At 47.3% G+C, this 20,944-nt stretch overlaps 1 protein-coding gene across 18 annotated transcripts in view; it reads left to right on the forward strand.

The window, feature by feature from the left end:
* Nucleotides 1–7,540: 7,540 nt before the first annotated feature.
* The window catches only part of BBS2 (Bardet-Biedl syndrome 2), a 30,574-nt gene continuing 17,170 nt past the window's right edge, over nucleotides 7,541–20,944 (forward strand). For 14 of the 18 annotated variants that reach the window (XR_008465992.1, XR_008465999.1, XR_008465995.1 and 11 more), the window contains exons 1-10: nucleotides 7,542–7,750; nucleotides 9,318–9,545; nucleotides 9,939–10,064; nucleotides 10,337–10,399; nucleotides 12,683–12,760; nucleotides 14,979–15,083; nucleotides 16,024–16,110; nucleotides 17,413–17,548; nucleotides 19,437–19,576; nucleotides 20,386–20,530. Coding sequence is in view for 1 of the 18 variants with exons in the window: in XM_054199000.1 (XP_054054975.1) it covers nucleotides 7,634–7,750; nucleotides 9,318–9,545; nucleotides 9,939–10,064; nucleotides 10,337–10,399; nucleotides 12,683–12,760; nucleotides 14,979–15,083; nucleotides 16,024–16,110; nucleotides 17,413–17,548; nucleotides 19,437–19,576; nucleotides 20,386–20,530 (1,225 nt within the window). In the remaining 17 variants the exon portion in view is untranslated. The other 4 variants (XR_008466007.1, XR_008466005.1, XR_008466008.1 and 1 more) reach the window with 4 other exon arrangements.

The following is a 20,944-nucleotide window of genomic DNA, read 5'->3' on the forward strand; positions in this document are numbered from 1 at the left end:
AAAGCCGGAGGAAGGCAGAGGCGATGGGCCCCTTTGCGGCCCCGGCAGTGCCTCGTCGGTGCCCCGTTGTGCCAGCCCTGCGGCCGTGTGAGTGTCACGCTGCGGCTGATGCACCAGGGTGTGATGGCAGGGGATGGTACCAGGGACCAGGCGCGTGCCAAGGGTGTCACTCACTCCCGCCGGAGCAGGGAAACTCAAACGTGCTGGGGAACACACGTGCAAGTGGCAGCCCGCCAGCCCCGGCTACGGGCCTGTGTGCTGGGGGTGTCAGGGCAGAGCGGGGGACATCTCCTTGGGGTCCTGCATGTCCTCTGCTCCTGAAACAACCAGCTGAGCACTCCCACGTGCAGGAATATGCCCAAGGAAGTGCTTCCAGCTGTGTTGTGATGGACGCGTGGGGGAACAGCAATGCCGCCGTGGCACCCGCTGTGTCCTCCCGCACCACCCTTGGTCACCCAGAGGAAGCCGTGGTGTTGGCAGATTGTCCCTCTCCCTGGCTGGTGGTGGCCCAGGGATGTGGGGACAAATGGCCTCTCTCCTCCAGCCTGGGGGGAGGAAGGAGAAGCCCGTGCTGGTGGAACAGAACATCATGGGCTGCCCTGTGCAATCCCTTCCACGCCGGGACGGGGCAGAGGAAAAACTCTCCAGCACCCATTCTCCGCTTGGAACCCAGCCCTTTTGCCCTTTTTTCCTTCCTTTCTTGTCACGAAGGAAAAAAGCATCTTCCAGGTGACGCAGGACTTGGGGTCAGGGCTCAGGGTTGCTCCTGGTCCATTCTGTAATTAATTTGGGATAGGGCTGGAGCAGTGGGCTGTGAATCGGACGCGCGTCAGCAGCTTGTAACTGGGGTGTTGAGTTGCAGAGCTGGGACCCCAGGGAGACCTTCCTGCTGCTTAAATATTGCCCATTACAAAGCCCTGTGAGCCCCAGTTTGCCTTCTGGCCCCTGCCCTCGTTTGCTGGGAGAGCCTGGGGGTTCCCCATCACTTAAATAAGCCTGAGCAAAATGGGCAGAATCCCTGCGTGGCAATTATTTGCCAGCCCAGAGCCGTACCCCTCAGCGACCATGTCCCCTGCGTGGGATTCTCGGCTCTGTCCCCAGGCACATCCGTGGCAGTCACCCCGAGACGGCCGGGCAAATGAACGCGGGTGAGTCAGCGGGATGCTGCACGGCTGTGGGCAGAGCCGGAGGGGACGCTCGCCGGTGGGATGGAGATGGCCGAGCTGGGGTGATGGCTCTGCACGGCCTGGTGGGGATGGGGCGCTCCGGGAAGGAGCGATGGAGGCTGACAACCCTCAGGAAGACGTGGTGGAGGCGCCGTCCCTGCGACACCCCAGGGTGCCTCAAGCTGATTGCTGAAAGCCACGGGCCGGTGCCGGGGCTGGTGCGGGTGGCCGGCTGTGACTCAGGGCTGGTGCCAGGCAGGCGAGGAGGAATGGGCAGCAGCCAGCTCCCGAGGAGGTGACCTGGCACGGGTCTGCCCTGACTCCCCGCTGAAGGACGCGCACGGTCATGCCACGCCACGTGAGGGACCTGCTCCTGCCTCCAGTTGCCTGCGATTTCCTGCAGCCATGTCACCTTTCGGGGGGACCCCGCAGACAACTATGGGTCCCCCTCTCCCCTCTCCGAGGGCATGTGTCTCCCCAAAACACTCACTCCGGGCTCGTTGTCCCCCCCGAGCGGCGCTGGGTTCGGTGAGCTGGCAAAGCACCATGGCCCAAATGGGTATACAGCCCATGGGCAGGGATGCCAGGGGGCTGCGAGACCCCTGTGGGCACAGGACAGAGACCCTAGGGGACAGTCCCTGCCCCTCACCATGTCCTGCTGCTTGCTGGGCAGGGAGATGCCGCCCCATGGCACCCGGCTGTGCCAGGCACCCCGGGGTGCCCCTGGGGCTGCGGCAGCAGCGAGGGGAGCTCAGCTCTGCCCGTTTGTGCCGGGCTTTGGGCAGGAGAGGCAGGAAGGAACCATAACCCACCCGGGACTGGCCTTTCAAACCGAAATAGAGAAAATAAGAGGGATTATGCACCCCTCCTGGCACACAGCAAATACACGGCGCGCTCCAAATGCTGAGATCCCACAGGAAGCCGCGGGAACGATCGTTGCTTAGAAAGCAGGCTTGGCTTTTACTTGACGAGTATCTCAGGTTATTATTTGCTGATGATAAACAAGTGTTTAAACCAGGGGAAATAGGTGCTGACGTCGTTTTGTTTTGCCAGCGCTTGCCAGCCCTTTGGCAGAGGAGGAAGAGGATGAATCACCCCTGGCCTGCCCCGGGAAGCCATTCTGAAACGCTCCCTGTGTGCTTTGGAAATCATTTGGGAGCGAAACCGGATCGGTGGGGTGACCTCACGCTGTGGAGGCTCCTTTTTGTTGTTTTTTGGTTTTTTTTTTTTTCCCCTCAATAAAGCGGTGAGCAAGGGCTTGTTCTGGTCCCAGCGGCAGACGTGAGCTCAGCCCGTCCTCTGCTTTCCCTCCTGGCTCCTTCCCCGGGAGCTGCCCGCATCCCTGCTGGCCCCCCGCCCGCTCCCCCACCACAGCCTCGGGAAAATATATCCCAGCTAGGGCTTCTCCGGATGCTCGGCTATCGGCAAAGACACGGCGCGTCTCCATTGACCCCTCGGTCCACGATCGCGTCCGTGGCAATAGAAACACACCTTTGGCGAGGGCCGCGCTGGCAGCGGGGAAGGGGACGAGCCGGTTTTCGTTAAGCAGGAGTTGCAGCGCCTGCAACGCTGACATGCTTTCGCAACCCTGCAGCGGGCTTTGATGTGGGCTCTCTGGGAGCCGCCGTGCATCCCAGCCGTCTCCCAAAGCCCGGATTTGGAGCCCGGCTCTGCCGCCGGCCCCTCCTATGGCTGCAGGCAAGGGCTTGAAATTTATTCCGGATTTCTTATCTGGAAACAAGCTATCAATATCACCTTCCCCTTGAAAATAAACAGTGCGGAGAGGGTGGTGGTTTGCTAATTATTTATTTGTAGGGGGAAGGGAAAGGAAGAAATGCTGAATCGGTGCCGTGCGGGTCCAGGAGGGTAAATCCGACCCCGCGAACTCCCCACCAATTTTGGGGTGCGCATCCCGAGGACCCCGGCACAAAGGGGGAGCTGCCGCCCGGCGGTACGGGGGTTTTGGGGCCGGGCGATGTGTGTTGGGGCACGTCTGGAAGATGAAAGGGCCGATTCCTCCTTTTGATCGTGAAACTCTCATAAATGTTAATGGGAATTACTTCGAGGTCTAACGAGGGCAGAATTGCAGCCCCCAAGGGGAAGAAGGGGATGAGGACGGACCAAGCTTTGGCTGGGGAATAAAAGAGCTCGAATTTACCTTGTCCCCCCACCTGCGAGAGCAGAGAACCGGCGGGTCAGGGGCCACCCCGCATCCCTGGGAAAGGGGGTCCCCACGTGTCCCCCACCCCTCCCAGCCGCACGGAGAGGCTTTCAGCATCACCTCAACCCTGGGCATGGTTTTAACTCACAAACCTAATGCTTTCCCAGTGTACAATTCGGATTGTCTTCTTTTCCTTTGTAATTTCCCCCCCTTCCCGCCCGCTCCCTGCGCCTTCCTTTCCCTTTTGCGTCTTTCAGGTTCCCACAGACTTCAAACTCACCTGCTCCAGCTACTCGCCGCCTCCCCCCTGGCTGAAACGTGACCTGAAGTTTCCAAGTATCGTTACCTTGGGCATATTTCATTATTTCATTCCCCTTCAGTTGCTAATTAGAAGCCGGGAGTAGAGGGGGTGAGTAATCCCCTGGGACGTCGAGTAGACGCTTGCCTGAGCTTGCAAAGAAAACGCCAACCCCCTTCGTATAAAGGTGTGAAATAAAAGGAGGTGATGTTTTCCTTGATATCTCCTGAGATCCAGAGGTCGTGGTTGTCTGTCCCGGGAATGATTCACGCAGCCGCTGCGCCGGATCCTGCCTCCCCCGAGAGCAGCGGTAGCTGCTCTCGGGGGAGGCAGGATCCGGCGCAGCGGCTATTCCCATCCCCATCCGAAGGCATCTCCCATCCCATCCGTGCATGGAATGCGGGGAGAAATGCTGCTGTGGCTTGGGCGGCAAACCCGGGATGGGGTTTCATTTTTAAAACGTATTTAGGCATGTGGATGCTCTTGCGCATCCCTCCCCGCTCCCTCCAGCCATATTTTCCCCTCTTCCAGGGCCGGGTGATGGTTATTTTCGCCGCCGTTTTCCTAAACTCAGTATCTAAGCGCACCGCGGGGTTTAGCCTCTCACCCGGGGAGACGGAGCGGGTGGATGCCCTGCCAGGTGGATAAGGGCAGGGTGAATTTTCGGTTAGATTTGAAGCCTTTGCCAAGAAACAGCTCCTGGGTGGGTGACGACCTCGTACCTGTTGTGCTGTCACACCCAGAAAGCCTGCAACCGGGGCCAAGCCTCTTTTGACAATATAATACAATATAATATAATATAATATAATATAATATAATATAATATAAATTAGTTATATTATAGTACGGTATAGTATAGCATAGCATAGCGTAGCATAGCACAGCATAGCATAGTGTAGCATAGTATATATATATAAAATATTATAGTAAATTATGTTCAGAGAACCATAAAATATCTCAAGTTGGAAGGTACCCATAAGGGTCATCGAGTCCGACTCCAATAAGTTAACGTTATATAATGTTACGTTATATTCTTACAGCATAGTACAGTAGAGCATAGCACAGCACAGCATTGTATAGATATAAAATATTAGAGAATTATGTTTGTAGAATCATAGAATATCTCAAGTTGGAAGGCACCCATAGGGATCATTGAGTCCAACTCCAATATGTCATGTTATGTCCTATTAGGTTGTATTAGGTTATATCATGCTATATTATGTTATATAATATCATGCTATATTATATCACGCTATATTATATCATGCTATATTATATTACGCTATATTATATTATATTATATTATATTATGATTTTTATATATATCCCCCCAGCAGCTAGAAAGGAGCAAAGGCTGGTGCCAGGACATGGCCTTGCTGAGCCTGGGCAGACCAGCTCCGGGGTGGCACGGGAGGGAGGATGGGGATGAGCCCTTGCCGGACATGGAGAGCCCTGCTCCGGTGGCACGGCCGAGTCACTCCTTGGGTAGAGCCACAGCACGCAGCAGCCTCAGCCGTGCAGCAGCCATACCCAGGGCTCAGGAAGGATTATATGGGATTTCCCTCCCCGTAGAAGTGGGGAAAGGGAAAAGGACCCCCGTCCCCAGCGGAGCTGGATGGCTGCGATGCGAGCGGGGCGGTCGCCGAACTCAGGGCTAGATGCTGAGCGTATGATCTCTACGTACGGTACAGACAACGGGCCTTTCAAACGATGCAAAATGGGCACTAAAAGTCATGGTTTCAATTTTGAGATTTCCAGAGCAAGCAAATTCAATGTGGTGGCTGTAACAGGCAGCGTAATTTAACTGTGTTGCAGATGCACCAAACCCAATAGTGTAATTAGTGATGCAAAATAATATTTACAGCCCAGATCATACATATTTAGCAAGCAGTTGGAATTTTCATCCATTTATGATTTTACCAGCCTATGTAGGGCTCTGAGCATAGTTTTTTCCCCCTTTGTGCTGTGTGGGGTTTGGAGAGCCCAGCTTGGCACTGCTGGGAGGGGAGCTGGGGGTTTTCCTGGGGAGGGCAGTGGGATTTGCTGGGCTGGAGCAACACCCCGTTGCCCCTCTGAGCTCATGCCGGTGCTTTGCCTTTGTGCTCTGGTGTCCTAACCGGCACCCAGGAGGGGGGGACCCACTGCAAGTCTGGCACCAGGACCAAAACAGATGCACAAAAGGGGAAAAGAAAAAAAACCTCTTTAATATGCTGTATGCGATTGCAGCCTCGTTATCCGCAAGTATAATGGCACATTGATAGAGCTGCCAGCAAAACTTGGTAAAAACAATTAAAAAAAAAGAAGAGAAAAAGGCGGTTGTCACATTCAGAGTCGCATGATCTTGGCTTGAGCGCTGCCTTTGAGAGCCCTCCTTGGCATGCACGGCAGGGACGCCGCTGCCGGCCAGGGCTGGGCCGATCCACAAGTAAATGCCAACTGGGACGCACCTGCCGGCTTTCCTAGAAGTAAATGAATCCTTGCCTCAAGCTGGCGGCCTCTGCAGGGAAGGGCTGTTGTCCCAGTGCATCCTTTCCTCTTGCTGGCATGGGGGTGATAAGGTGCCAGCGGGTGGCAGGTGCTGGATTCGGGTGCCGGTCAGAGAGCGCAGCGTATCTACGGCACCCGGTGAGGCTATTGCATTAAAAATATTTCTTAAACCCAAAAGAACGTGAGGATTTTTAAAGTCAGGACCTGGAACCAGGGTTTCCCTCCCCAGCCTGCAGATGGGCAGGTCGCTGCAGGGAGAGGGGACTCTGGAGACCCCTAAGGGTCTGGGTACCAAAATCCGGGATGGGGACCAGCATCGGCGTTTCTGCAGCAGCTCAGCGGGCGATTGCCCTCTGTCCCCCGCCCCGTTTCCAACCCCTGCCCGGCACCCCAAGGGCTGGATTCTGTCCAAAGCCCATCGAAAAGCAGCACCGATGCTTTGAGGTTGCTCTGTCCCAGGCAGCAGCTGTCCCCCCAGTACCTCCAGTTGCTCCCCCAGTACCTCCAGTTCCCCTCCCAGCTCCCCTGACCTCTGCAAATGCCCTCCCTCAGCTCCCCCATTCCTACACTCCAGTTGCCCCCCAGTGCCCCTGACTGTTGCAACTGTCCCCCCCCAGTTAAAAACCCTAGCTGCCTCCCAGCTTCCCCAGCTGCCTCCCAGCAGCTCCAGTTCCCACCCAGTTCCCCTGACCTTTGCAGCTTTCCCCACACCGGTCCCACAGCCCAGCTCCTCATGCTGCCCCCAGGACCTCCAGTTGCCCCCCAGCTCCCCTAACTGCCGCAAACACCCCCCGTGTCCCCCCAGTCCCAAACCACAGCTGCCTCCAGCTACCCCCCAGCTCCCCCAGCTGCCCCCCAGCAGCTCCAGCTGCCCCCCCAGCTCCCCTGACCTTTGAAAATGGCCTCCCTCAGCTTCCCCAGTCCTACACTCCAGTTGCCCCCCAGTTCCCCTGACCTTTGCAACTGTCCCCCTCCAAGTCCCACAGCCCAGCTGCCCCAACTGCCCCCCCCAGTACCTCCAGTTGCCCCCCAGCTCCCCTCACCTCTGCAAATATCCTCACCATCTACCCCCAATCCCACACCCCAGCTGCCCCCCAGTGTTTCCAGTTGTCCCCCCAGCTCCCCTGACCTCTGCAAATGCCCCCCCAGCTCCCCCAGTCCTACTCTCCAGTTACCCCCCAGCTCCCCTGACTGCTGCACCTGCCCCCCCCAGTCCCACGTCCCAGCTCCCCCAAATGCCCCCTCAGCCCCAACCCCATGCCCCAGTTCCCCCCACCTCCCTCCCAGTACCCCAGCCCCGCTGCCCCCTCGTTTGCCCCAGCCCCAAATGCACCCCCCGGTAACCCCGCCCCTCCCCGCCATGGCCCCGCCCCCTCCGCCACGGACACGCCCACTCCCACTCCGGCCCCGCCCCTCCCCGTGACGCAGCGGCGTCGTGCGCGAGCGGGCGGTGCTCGGCCCCGGCGGAGCCCGCGTCCGGCGGCGGGGCCCGTGGTGCGGCCCGGTCTCTCCGCCGCCGTCATGCTGGTGCCCGTGTTTACGCTGAAGCTCAACCACAAGATCCTGCCCCGCATGGTGGCGCTGGGCCGGTACGACGGGACGCACCCTTGCCTGGCGGCCGCCACGCAGGCGGGCAAGGTAACGGGGCGGCGCGGCCCGCCATCCCGCCCAGCGTCCCCTCACGGGGCCGGGCCGCCGCTGCTGAGCTGAGGGGAAAAGGTCCTTCTCGGGGGCCGGGGCCTGCCCTGGTGGTGCCGCCGGGGCTCCCCGGCGCCCGGGCGGGCGCTCTCCCGACGGTAGGCCCCGCTCCCCTCGGCTGCGGGGCCGGCCTGCGGCCCAGCGGCGTGTCGGCGGAGGTCTCAGCCTGTCTCTGGTGTTTTGGCTCCGGCAGAAAACCGTGTTAACGCCCGCCAGGTTCCCTGCCCGCCCTCACAAAGGCAGGCGAGGGAGAGAGGTCTGCTCTGCTGTCCGTAGGCTGGGAGCGATGGAGATGGTGCTGGAGCTACCTACAGGCACGGGGACCAGCACTCAGCACTCGAAGCTCTGTTTTGTGGCAACAGGGAGTTTGCAGAAATTAATATCTGGTAACCCAGCTGAGTGGCTGAGGAAACTTTCCCATTTTCTAGCAGATAAGGTTGCCCAGGGAAGCAGCGGCTGCCCCATCCCTGGAGGTGTTCAAGGCCAGGCTGGACGGGGCTTGGAGCAACCTGGTCTGGCAGGAGGTGGCACTGCGTGGGCTTTAAGGTCCCTTCCAACCCAAACCATTCTATGATAATGGGATTTTTTCAAATTGTGGGTTTTATCATACTGTTCTCAGTTCCAGCAGCGAGCCTTAGTGCCGTTACTAGCTAACCTCAGTGCTGATAGAGGGAGCAGTGCTAAGGTGTCTGTAGGTGATGCAAAGACTGCCTTGCGGGAACAGAAAACATTGTGTGCGCTCTGTTTGAGTTTGAAATACAAACAAAAGAGTGTTAAGTACAATGTAACTAATAAACAAAACATAGGTTGAAGCATAAACCCACAGAGGCATTTAGGTTGCTGTAAATACAAACATGGTTCCTCTGTGATGTTTCCCAGTGTTATTAATTTTATTTTGGAGCCTTTAGGAACAGCATAGAACAAGGTCTTGGTTGAGAGACAGACTGTACAGCCATAAAGCAAGGGTTATTAAGCGTAATATCCTGTCATCCCCTAACTCTGCTCCAGAGAATTACAGTGACTGAATATTGGTCAATGAGAATAAAAACTTGCTTATCACAAACCCCTTTTAAAATTACCATGTTCACCTACAGATGGAGGTTACAGATAGGTACCAGGTAAATTGTCCTAAATGTTTGGGGTGTTTTGGTAACGCTGTTACCAGCTGGATATAATTTGTTTAGTTTGTTGTTGCTCCCTTTGGTTTGCTCTTTTTTGCATCTGAAGACTTGTCGTTTGCCATTTTCAGAAACAAACAAAACAATGGTGGCACAACTCTGCTGCTTTTTCCTGCTGTTTCCTTGTTTTGGTATAGTTTAAAGAATAGTTTTTAACTAAAGAATAACAGATACAATATTGTCAGCAACCCCCCCAGTATTTTGTCCTCACCTTGATTGCATGAATGCCCTTCTTCCCCATCGCAGTTATTATCCAAACAGCAGTCTGTAATGTTTGTATACAAACACATACATGCTTTGTGATAATACTTTTATCTTTGTTTCTACAGGTTTTTATTCATAATCCTCATGCCCGAGGGCAGAGAACAAACACAAACCGAATGGTGCAAAGTAACCAAGATTCGGACATTTCTCTTCTCAACATTAATCAAAGCATCACTTGTCTAGCTTCGGGAGTGCTGAACCCTCAGCTTGGTTACGATTGTCTTCTGGTTGGAACACAGACTAATTTATTAGCTTATGATGTATATAACAACTCGGATTTGTTTTACAGAGAGGCAAGTTAATTTAACTGTCTGCTTTTTTTAGTACCTTCGTTGTCTTCTTTTTCTTTCCATTCTAAAGATCACAGTTTTTACATTACTTTGACAATTAATTATGCTTCTGTTGTTTGCATTAGTTATATTACTGTGTTCAGAACGTTTTGCCTTCAGAATAGCTAAAATATTTCAGAAGAAAAATGTGAATGTGATGTATGTTTGTGTATGCACGTGCGAGAGCAAATTTTTGTGTTATCACACATCCCCTAGCAAGACAAAATTTAAAAGAATTGATAGGCATTCAGAGCTCAGCTAAACTGATAGTGATAATGTTGGAAGCTCTCTTTTTTATTTGTGTACTCTGATGTCTCATTATCTGCCGTTTCTTTTTTCATTAATGTTTCTCTGTAGGTTTCAGATGGAGCCAATGCAATAGTTCTTGGAAAGCTGGGAGATATTTCATCTCCACTTGCCATTATCGGTGGAAACTGTGCTTTGCAGGGCTTTGATTATGAAGGAAATGACCTTTTTTGGACAGTAAGGCATAAAGCTTTTGATGTTATTACAAGATTCTTTCAATGGCACTAATTCCTTTTGAATTATTTTTTTTATATGATAAATATTAATTTGGTTGTTGATCTTTCTAAATTTATCTCAGACCTCAAACTGTATTTTGGTCATGTATTTAGTGCACTCAGATGTTGCTTGAATGTTGGCTGTGTCAATTGTTCTGTTGCAGTTGAGATCATAAAAATAGCTTTGCTTCTGACAGCTATCATGAGTATTGAGGACTGTCTTTCTTGTTTTAGGTTACCGGAGACAATGTTCGTTCATTAGCACTGTGTGACTTTGATGGTGATGGCAAAACTGAGGTTTGTAAACATTTACATGTGAATTCATCTGTTTTCATGGTCTTGTAGTGAAATTATAATAAAAAAACATGGGTTGTCAAATATGACTGCTTTATATTACTGGTTAGAATGATCTCTGTGCGGAAGCTGTGCCTGTTTGAGGCTCCAGTCTGGCAAAGACGTGCACAAATGCTCAGCCCACATACAGGGAGCAGCACTGGTGTCTGGGACTACTTGGGGTGTGTAAAACTAGGATACCTGGGGTCTTTACAGCACTACTGCTTTGCTTTGGTGAATCGATTGCCAGCTGTAATGGAAAACGTCTCCAGGAGAAAAACTACACCAGGACAAATACAATTTCTGTGATCATCAGTTGCAAGGCACCTGTTTCAGTGGTATTTCATTAATATGGTTATAAATAGTTTTTTTTTTTTTAAATTTCAGAGAAACAACTTGCAAGGATCTTACATGTAAAAGTGAGCTCTTAAGCTTTGCTGTGAAGAGCTTCACTTACAATTGGCAAAATCAAGAAACCTGTCTTCACATTCAGTCCCACTGTTTCTTCATAGTGACATGGGGAAATGAAATATTCTTTGCTTTTCTGATTTAAAATGAAGATAACTTCTAACAAGCATCTTGCTGATCAGATGTGAGACAAACAATGGGAAACAGCTGCCATTCTGATCATGCAGGCTGCAATGGATGGATGAAGTTGTGAATTTGTATGGCATTCTGTGCTGTAAATATTCTTCCATTCTGAAGGAATTGAAGGATCAGGCTTATAAATATGAGTCTTTAAGAAATGTGAAGTGTAATGCCTTCCTAGTATACATCAGATGCAAGTAAATATGCTGTTAAATCACCATGCGAAAAACACTTTTGTCATCTGTCTTTCAGTTTTAATCATAATTACTTAAGTTTTTCTGTTTAGTTCCCTGAAAATCCATGTTTGGAATGTTTTCTTGGACTATGTAACATGTACCTTGCCAAAGATTTTGGGGAAAAAACCCTTTTTCCTTTCTTTGGCAAATTCCAGTCCAGTGGTATGAAAGTCATTGAGGGCAATGAGTTGAATCAAATGGAGAAAAAAAAAAATAGGCACCTCTAGGAAAGGCAGGTATCACCAGTAATTGTTTCAGGATTCTGTACTTTTAGCTGGTCACTTCTTGCAGGTGGTTAAGACTTGTCAGGAAATCTGTACCTCTTAACATATGTTGTTTCTTGTAAATTATTTCAATAGCTACAGTAAGCTTAGGTTGGTGTAATTTACATTGTCATAATTTGAAGCACCTTTACTTTGGAAGAAAAAAAGCCTGTAATCTTTTTAAAAATCCAGCTTCAATATGGATTTCTGTCTATTCTGCTAAGTAAAGATGGAAGACATCAGTTCCAGTGGGGAAAGGTACTACCACGTTTTAAACTTTCATTTATAATTCTGTTTGTCATTGATTTGATGGATGACTTTATGGGCAAGGCACTAAGCAGATCTGTTCCCTGGTTTCTCAATTTGCAAAATAGAAGCCGTGACTTCTCACCATCTTTAGGCAGTGCTTTTCCTGTCTGAAGGGCCTGCTTTTCAGTTAATACTAAGATCTAAGATGTAAGAAACAATAAGGAATGAGAATTCAGAAGACCTAATTCAGTGCTGATGTCCTTCTTATCTGTATAATCATTTACATTGAGTTAAAGCCCATTTTTCCCATGCTTTGCAGTAGAGGCAGCGCCATTTAGGTTGGAGGAGCAGTGGTGGTTTGATACTTGGATTAATTGGTTCTGAGTTGTTTTGGTTTTTTCAAATGAGTTATGTTCAGTGCTAAGCAATGATTTTTTTTTTTCCAGCCGTTTGCTGACAGGCTAGTAAGTGGGAGTCTGTGTTTCTCTGAACCCACGGAGTAATAAGTCAGAACTGAGCTGCAGGTCTCCTGCTCTGACACAGCGTAGCATTTTTGATGTATATAACTGCAGTTACAAATGCTAACGCTGAATGTATTACAGTAAGAAAAGAGCATAGCCCTGATGTTCCGATGTATCTTTTTTCCTTCCTACTCAAGATATTGTGCTATGCTTTTGTAGAGTCTAGATTGACAAGAAAAGGTATAACTAATATTTAATCAATGGGAGACTCCTGAAATCTTGACTTGACAGAGGGTACCTTTTGTTCCACTGGCAACTTTTCATACAGCTGTTAAAACTTCTTCATTTCTGGACTTGGAATGTTTATTTGCCCTCTGTGTCCTGGAGTATGTCCTTTTTATTTCCTTAGCTCGAATAACTATTTTTAAGGTAGACTTTATTTTTTTGTAGCTTCTTGTTGGCTCTGAAGATTTTGACATCCGTGTGTTCAAAGAAGATGAGATCGTAGCAGAAATGTCAGAGACAGAGGTAAATTATTTGTAGCTAATGTTTACATAAATTGCTGATGGAGCTGAAAGTATTGTGTACTGTAAAGCTTCTCTGGTTACTCTGGTTCAAATTTATTGTGTAGTTAAACAGTTACTTAACTATTTGGCACGGTATCTATTCTGCTAGAACTGCAAAAGTTCGAGTTTAATAATGTCTTTCATTATACACGGGGGGTTTTTCTTTGTTTATTTACAAACCTTTCACCAGGTTGAGAAAAGTGACTATAGCTCGACTGAAAGTCAGGGCCCTGTCCAAAAGTGATTAAGGTTATTGGCTTGTGATTGAAGCTCTTCGTGCCTTCTGAGCAAAAGAATGTATTCTACGGTTTTTCTCAAATGCATTGACACAATCATGATGAAGTAACTTGCCCCTGTGTGTAGCCAGACAGCACATGGCAGGATAGAAGGGGATTGCCCAGGTAAAATAGGAGGTTTGTGTTGCAGTTGGAGTTACGTGCTGACTTGTAAAATAAAAAGAGCTGCACCTTTGCAGTGCTTAAAGTAAAATATGGGGTGGGTAAGTTTTCAGAGGGATAGCTAAAAGGTGTGGGAATTGCTTTTTAGCTTAAGAACCATGAGATCCTGACTGTTAAATTTTGGTTGCTTGGAAGGGAGAAAAATACCCTTATGTTCAGGAGTTTTATTAGCCTTCTCATGACCCTTCTGGGCCCAGGGTAGGCTAAGGACACATGACAGACCTTTTGTCCTTGAAGATCTTGGGTCTCCCTACTGCCCAAGTTGGGACTAAAAGGCTTAGTTAGCTACTAAACCACTTACGAAGAGCTATAAAAGACAAATCCCCGGGCAGTGTTCTAGGAAAGGAAGCTGTTGCTATAGCTAGGATTAGAACTGGGCCTGGAATATGTTCTGCTGCCTGTACAGTAGCCACTCTGGAGCCGTGTTGTGATTTCTAGTTAAAGGGAAGCTAAAGGTCCATCGCTTTCTTGTATGATTTATTTCCAGATCCACAGAAGAATTGTTTTAAATCCACACCTTCAGAGTCTTTAGAGACCTGTTAAAATCCTACTGTTCTAATTTAAAAGGGCACAGCTGCTCCTAAGCCTTTCCTTTAAGAAGGTAAATTTGGGGAACAATGGCTTTATCCATTGTGCTTGTTTTGGAAGACTTGAATAGTTTGCATTTTCTGAATTTAATCTCTTACCCTGGTGAAACTGTAGACTGTTGTGATTCTTGAATTTATAAATGGGCAATCAGATATTAAAGAGAGTATTGCTATGTTTGTGAGTTTGACTGTTGCTGGGGTCTTCTGTCCTCACAATTTAGAAGGTATTGTTACTTGGGAAAGGCTTTGGAGAAGATCTGTCAGTTGAAAGGGTAAAGGGTTTGGAAACTATGTTTTATGGTAAAAAAAATCAAGGAGCAGTCAGCTGAGTTTAAGACGTTTGTGAATGATTTAATTTAAAGAAGTCTCCTGTGCTACGTTGTACAGAAGACCAGACAGATGATTGCAATTGTTCTTCCTGACATTAAAATGTCTAGTCTTAGTGCATGGAAAGACCAGCATTTCCAAGCCCTGAGAGCCTTAGCTCGATGAAGAATTGTAAGGTAATGGGTCTTACAAGGAGTGAGAAACAGACCAAGTTATGACTCTTGGGCCCTTCCCTGGATATTCAGGTATTACCTAGCCTGGTGTTCTAATTGTGTTCCAGACAAAGTCCAACTGTGGGAGCTGTTAATTTTTATCTTGCTAATCTCAGGCAAAGATTTTCTACCAAAAATATCTCTGGGGCTTTCCCAACCCATGTAATCTTGAACTCCTTACTATCCTGACGCAGCTCCTGAAGCTTTAAGGAATGTTGTGTGTTTGAAGGACGTTTTCAATGATAAGTGTTAGCACTGATCACCACAGGAATCCTATGAGCAGTTGTTTTGCTGCTTGTGGTAGGACATATTTGGTCAAAGTACACAGTTTGAGGGCAATTCTGCAGTCTTTGGTGAAGTGTGTTTTAGTGTTGGCAATGCAGCATGTGTGAGGAAATCCGATAAGGCCTTTGGTGATTTCAAACTGATTTTTAAAAATAATTACTTCAGTATTTATTGTTTTCTGCAATAGACTTATTTACCGTTTAAGTAATGTACAGTTCATAGGAAAGAGATATTGTGTAGTCTGTTCTCTGTTACCTGAAGATGCAGAAGTTCTCACTCCTGTATCGTCTCTCTCCCTCCTTTCACCCAAGACTGTTACTTCGCTTAGCCCCATGTACGGCAGTCGGTTTGGCTATGCTCTCTCTAATGGGACAGTCGGAGTTTATGACAAGACAGCCCGCTACTGGAGGATTAAGGTTAGTCTAATGGTGGAATATCATCACTGAAGGCTTTGAAGACTGCTGGGAGATTTAGTACCTAGTCTCGGGTTGTTATGGTGTTTTTCTTACTCCTTAGATGAATTCGAAATTCTCTGCTGAGCATAGCACTTAATGTAATGTTGTTCTTACAAAACCTGTTTTCATAGATACATGCAAAATTAATACTGTGTCAGCTCCTTCAGTGCTTTTGGGACTATTGGTGATGGCTTAACACCACTGGTACAACTGCGCTACTAGGGATGCTTCAGCTTTGCAGCATTGTTTAAGCAGCAGAAATGCAACAGAGAAATTTGAGTTCAGTGTTAGAAAATGCCTCCGGCTGTATTGTTGAATCAATAAACTGTTTTTCAGAGACTGAATTAATCTTGCATTGTCTGTGTTCGAAGCTAATTTTTTGCATCAAGAGCAATTTGCTGCTGCAGCAAATCATATTGGCAAGATCCTTTCCTGATGCTCATTTTAATATTCTTCCTGTAACACAGATCAGACCAGTCTATTTAATAGTAATAAAAGGAGGAATTCCTTAGGAGGTGGCAGGAAGAGGCTAATGGCTTTTCTCAGTGATCTCATTTTATGATAATGTTGAAACGCCAATTTATTTGTTTTTCCTAGAGAGTTTGGCTTTTTACGCTTGTGTTTTTTTTTTTGTGAGTTCTAGTAATTTGCTTGGATGTAAATGTATTTAAAGGAAAGATCAAGTCCTTTGAGAGCGGTGGACTAGATTTGTAATTCAAGGGCTAAGATATCAGAGATATGTGTGACCTTACAGGAAGTGATGCTCAAACTTCCCGTTAAGGAGACACTTCTATTCCTTTCTGTGATCTCTGTAGCCTCCTACTCCTGTGTCTTACATGTTTCAAGCATATGCAATTTAGAAAACATACCCAGGCTTCAGTTCTTTTTTTTCTGTCTTCAGTCTAAGAACCAAGCAATGAGCATACATGCGTTTGACCTGAACTCTGATGGCGTGTGTGAGTTGATCACTGGCTGGTCCAATGGGAAGGTGAGTTTATACAGGGGGCAAACGAGGAGCTGTAAATCTGGAAGCTGTGTTTGAACAAGGCTGTTAAATTGTCTGAAGGAGAGCAACCTAAAATTAAAAAGGCTGTTGAAAACTGAGTCCTGAAGATTTATTGCAGTAAACCTTGTTTGGCTGGTGTATCCTGTGCCAAGTGCAAGATGAGAGAAAAGCTGCTTCCTCTGCTTAGTTCAGAGTCAATTGCTAAGGTGTGGTATGTTGTTTCCATGGTAGTGGAGATCATATGCCACATCCTGGAGCTCTTGAGTGTCTCTTTTCAGCTGTGTCTTGAGCACATGCTAATAATCCTCTGTGATGTTTCCTGAAGGTTCTCAGACTACAGGGGAGAGAAAGCGGTTGTGTAACAGGAGAGCAGCATCAGTCTTGACTATGGCAGGATTAGAACAAATCCATCGAGTATTATTTCATTTCATGTAAAAGCATTCTATACAGCCAGTCCTAGTCTCTTAAGCCTGTTGCTTGGTATTCCCCTTTGTCAGAAATGACTGTTCTGGATTCCAAACCTCTCCTGGACACAGCTTGCCAGGTTTTTTTGTAAAGCTATGCTTCTTTCTTCACACCTCTCATTACTCTCATTAGCCTGGGGGAATTTAATTAACTTCATATCAAGCTGGCAGTCTAGAGCCCAGATATGTTGTAACTTAGGTTGGATTAGGTGTATAGCATTGTTAAAGAGAGAACCTCTCCTTGCTTTACTCTTTTTTTCTGTTCTTTTCCGCTGGCAATCTCTACCCTGCTTGCTGGTCTGAAACAGTCCCTAGGTCCTAGAAAGAGTAATGCTGGGTCCCGTGCTTTGGAAAAGGCACACTGCACAGAACTGAGCCCCCCCTCTCTGTTCCTCTCCAATGAAAGATAATTAAAGGTTCTGGTATTTGTGTATAAAAGTAATTCATCACGGACTGCAGCAAAGAGAAGAGATTGTAACTATCGCATTAAAGCTATTCCTGGTATAGTGCCATCATTGCTGCATTCATGTTTGCATAACCTTCCCAGTGCAGACTTGCAGTCCCCTTCTTTCCTTCCTCTTGTTTGTAACTTAGGGAAGCGTCTCTGAAGAGCAGTTCCTTCTAGCTGAGCCTGTCTAGAGGTCATTTCTTGATGGTATTTTTTTCGTGTGTGGTGGTCTGATCAGCAGAGCTGCAAGTTCACCTGCAGTTCCATGAGCAGAGCTGGCTTTCAGTTAACAGCTCAGAGTACAGCATGACATATATTTTTGGAGTTAACTTTTCTGTTCATGCTGTGCCTTGGAACTCTTTGTTGTTCCAGGTTGATGCACGCAGTGACCGCACTGGGGAGGTCATCTTTAAGGACAACTTTGCTTCCTCAATTGCAGGAGTGGTGGAGGGGGATTACAGAATGGATGGGAGCACCCAGTTAATCTGCTGTTCAGTTGACGGTGAAGGTAAAAGAATTGTTCAGGATATTAATTTAACACACAATAATATCAGGCGCATCACATAATTTCAGATTAGCTAAACATTTTGTTTCCATAGGCATTTTTGTCTGCCAAATTCCCTTTGCTTTATGTGAAGTTAAGGGAATTTTGCGTTACGCTATCTGCAAACAGGATTTTGAATATTGCCTTCTCTGTGATAAGCGGCATGTGTTTCATTGTGATCCAAGAAGTCATCAAAATTCATTTGCCTAACGGAAGTAGTCCCATCCTAATAATGCAAAGATAACTATATTCTGTGCAGACCCTGGTTGTTCAGGCCACATTATTATAGACGAATGTATAGGAAATCTTCTTCCCTATATGTGATAATTCTTTGGTTGCTTTACAGTGGGTAAAGGTGTTTAGACAGCTAAGGGGGGTGTGTGTTTTGGCTTTCTTCTTAAGACGAATAGTTTTTATATTCAAAATCTTAGATGTTAACAGCCCTTTGTTTGCTGGAAAATGCTATCCTGAGATAGGAGGACTGGTGGATTTATCCCACCATGCATTTGAGAAGTCACACCTGGTTTCTGTGAGTGGAAACAAGTATCATCACAGGTAATTTAAATAAGGTCAGCATAATTTACAGGGATGGCTCCAGGAAAGACACCAGTGTGATTATCCAACTGCTTGGTGTCGGTGGCCCGAGACAGGCAGGTCTGGCACAACCCATTTGGAACAAAAGCTTGTTAAATAGCACAGTGTTTTGCGTTCTGTCTTAATCATAGGCTGTGGGGATTTGCTGTGCTTGGGCTTCAGCATATAAACCTTTTTCCCAAGCTCACAGAAGGGGAACATTGTACACAGTTCTGAAGATACCTTGCCCTAGGAGAGCTGTGTAGGTTAATAGCATCCTTTTCTGATGGGTCCATCATAAACAAACCTTGGCACAATGGTTTGTCTAGGCTGGAGCCTTTAGGTGTTATTAAATAGTAATAGCTCTGTTTTGGAGGTTATATGGACAGTGTACTCTCATAGTCCTTGTCATTAGAGTTCTGTTTGGGGCCAGCATCCTTTCACTTGGTGTTCTGTGTTTCAGTGTATTTTCTGTCTTGCTCTCACTTTAAATGAATGAATGGCTCAAATAATAAAGCCAGTCCTTTCATTGGAGGACAGTGTGCTTGCTGCATGCTTTTCAAGTTCTCTGCAACTTTTTACGATGGTTACACAGCCAGGCAGCATATTCTTCACAGGTATAAGATTTTTTTGTTGCAATCAGAGCACACGGCCCTAGAGCAAAACAGAAGTTTATGGCAAGCATCTTTGTCTCATCTGTTTGGCTCTTCTGTTTCCGTAGGCAGTTGGAGATATTTCCATAACTCTGTGCTTTACTGGGAAACTGGTCTTACCCCTTGAAGTGAAGTATCCCTTGATTTGGGGAAAAACTCATGTGGGTAAATCTTGTTTACTGGCTCATTGACAGTGACTTACAGTCACCTTCAGACAGTAACAACTCCTCTGACCAGCTCTAGAAATCCAGGTACACATTTTATTAATTTTGCATAATTGCAAATTTGCCTAAGCACCTGAAAGAATGATTGCAGTGGGAATCCTCTCGCAAAGGGACTGGGCACTGCCCTTGTTTGGTCAGGTAAAGACAGCTTAAAGACAGGTTGGTAATTCACCTTTTTTCTTTTTTAAAATGTGCAGTTCTCTTGTCCTGATCACCAGGAAAATCAAAAGCCTTGGTGGGTGTAAATCAATGCTCAGGTTCTCAGCTGAATGGTACCAAATGAAGACGAAAATCAGTGTCTGCTGCTGAGGGTGGTAGAAGGGGGTCTTGTTACAGAAACTAAAGTTTTGGGGAGATTGTGAAAGGTTTTGCTGAAACTGGCTATGTTTTGTTTCTGTACAGTCCGAGGCTATCTGCCAGGAGCTGAGGAGATGAAGGGAAATCTAATGGATACGAGTGCTGAGCAGGACCTGATCCGAGAACTTAGTCAAAAGAAACAAAATCTGCTGCTGGAATTAAGAAATTACGAGGAAAATGCAAAGGTACTACTTAAATAATGTGTAGGGCCAAACCACACCTTTCCATTGCTATAAATCTGGAGTAATCTGGGAAGCAGTCTTGAGGCAGTCCAGACAAGTCAGAGCTCTAACCTGTTAGGATGAAGCGAGATTGCCTACTGAGGATTCCTGCTTCTGCATCTGACTTGCTCCTTGTGCAAGTTCAGAACTTGCTTTTTGTATTTTAATAAATAACATTTTCCTTGCTCCTTCATCTTGCCAGAGCAGTTGTGTTTGGACCTGGATTCTGTTCAGCCCTGTGCTTTGGTTTACAACTGCAAATTGTAGTTTTCAATGCATAAGCCAACTCGGGGGTCAGAGGGGATTGCGTGAGAGGATCAGGTAATTAATTAGGTGAGGGCTGGGAGCACTGCCAATGTGTAGGAAGCGCACTTGTGGTTTGATGGTGAACGTGTAGAATTAAAGAGCTTCAAAAAATAGTCTGAGGAAAGAGAAAACTCATATTTGAACAGTAAATGACCACCATAGCAAAAGCATGGAATTATATAAGCTTATGCTTAAAATTGAATATATGTTAGGTGCTTTTCTGAATAAAGGTGTGGGTACAGAGCTGAGCTCCATCGACAATAAAGCACTTGAACAAATTGTAGCACAAGTGTCCACAGCTCCATGCCTAAGCCAGCTGCTGTTTGTAGCCATGTGAAATGTCTGGGAATTGCTGTAATGCAACCTTCTCCTGCAAGAAAAGAGAACTGACTTACGCATATATTTTCTAGGTTGCTTGAGTGAAAATCGTGAAATTCTGATACTGAAAGGTATGTGTTTTGCAACAGGCTGAACTGAAGACTCAGTTGAAGGAAGCTGATGGGCAGAGAGGTGTGATTCCCGCAAATACCCAACTCCAGACAGCCCTCTCGGTTAATCTGGGCTCTGACAGCCAGTCTGCCCATGTGGAGCTGTGTATTTCCACCACAAATGGTGAGTGGTAACCTGCAACCATTGACATTAATTTCATGTAAATTCATGCAAACCTTTAGTTATATTTAGCTGATGATTTGCCTGTCTCCCCTTTATTGTCTGTAATTTCCCCTTTGTGGTCGCTTTCCTTTCACACAGTTTTGAATCAAGCTGTGATCCTTTGATGGGTCTTGGGGGAGAGGAGTTTGATGGAATTTGTTTCTTGTTACGTGTTTTCCAAGGCAATTAACGTTTAACTTGGACAAAATGAGTCTTGGTGATCCCTGCAACGCTCCTTGTGTTGACTCTAAACATTAACCTACAGCAGTGTTAGTGAGGGTGTTGCATGAATGCAGCTGAACCTCAGCTGGCTTTATATGCAAAACTGGAGCTACCCCAAGACAGCAAATGCACCTAGCACCAGGCGTGCTGAGG

This window comes from Rissa tridactyla, chromosome 4 (assembly GCF_028500815.1).
Source record: "Rissa tridactyla isolate bRisTri1 chromosome 4, bRisTri1.patW.cur.20221130, whole genome shotgun sequence".
Lineage (NCBI taxonomy): Eukaryota > Metazoa > Chordata > Aves > Charadriiformes > Laridae > Rissa > Rissa tridactyla.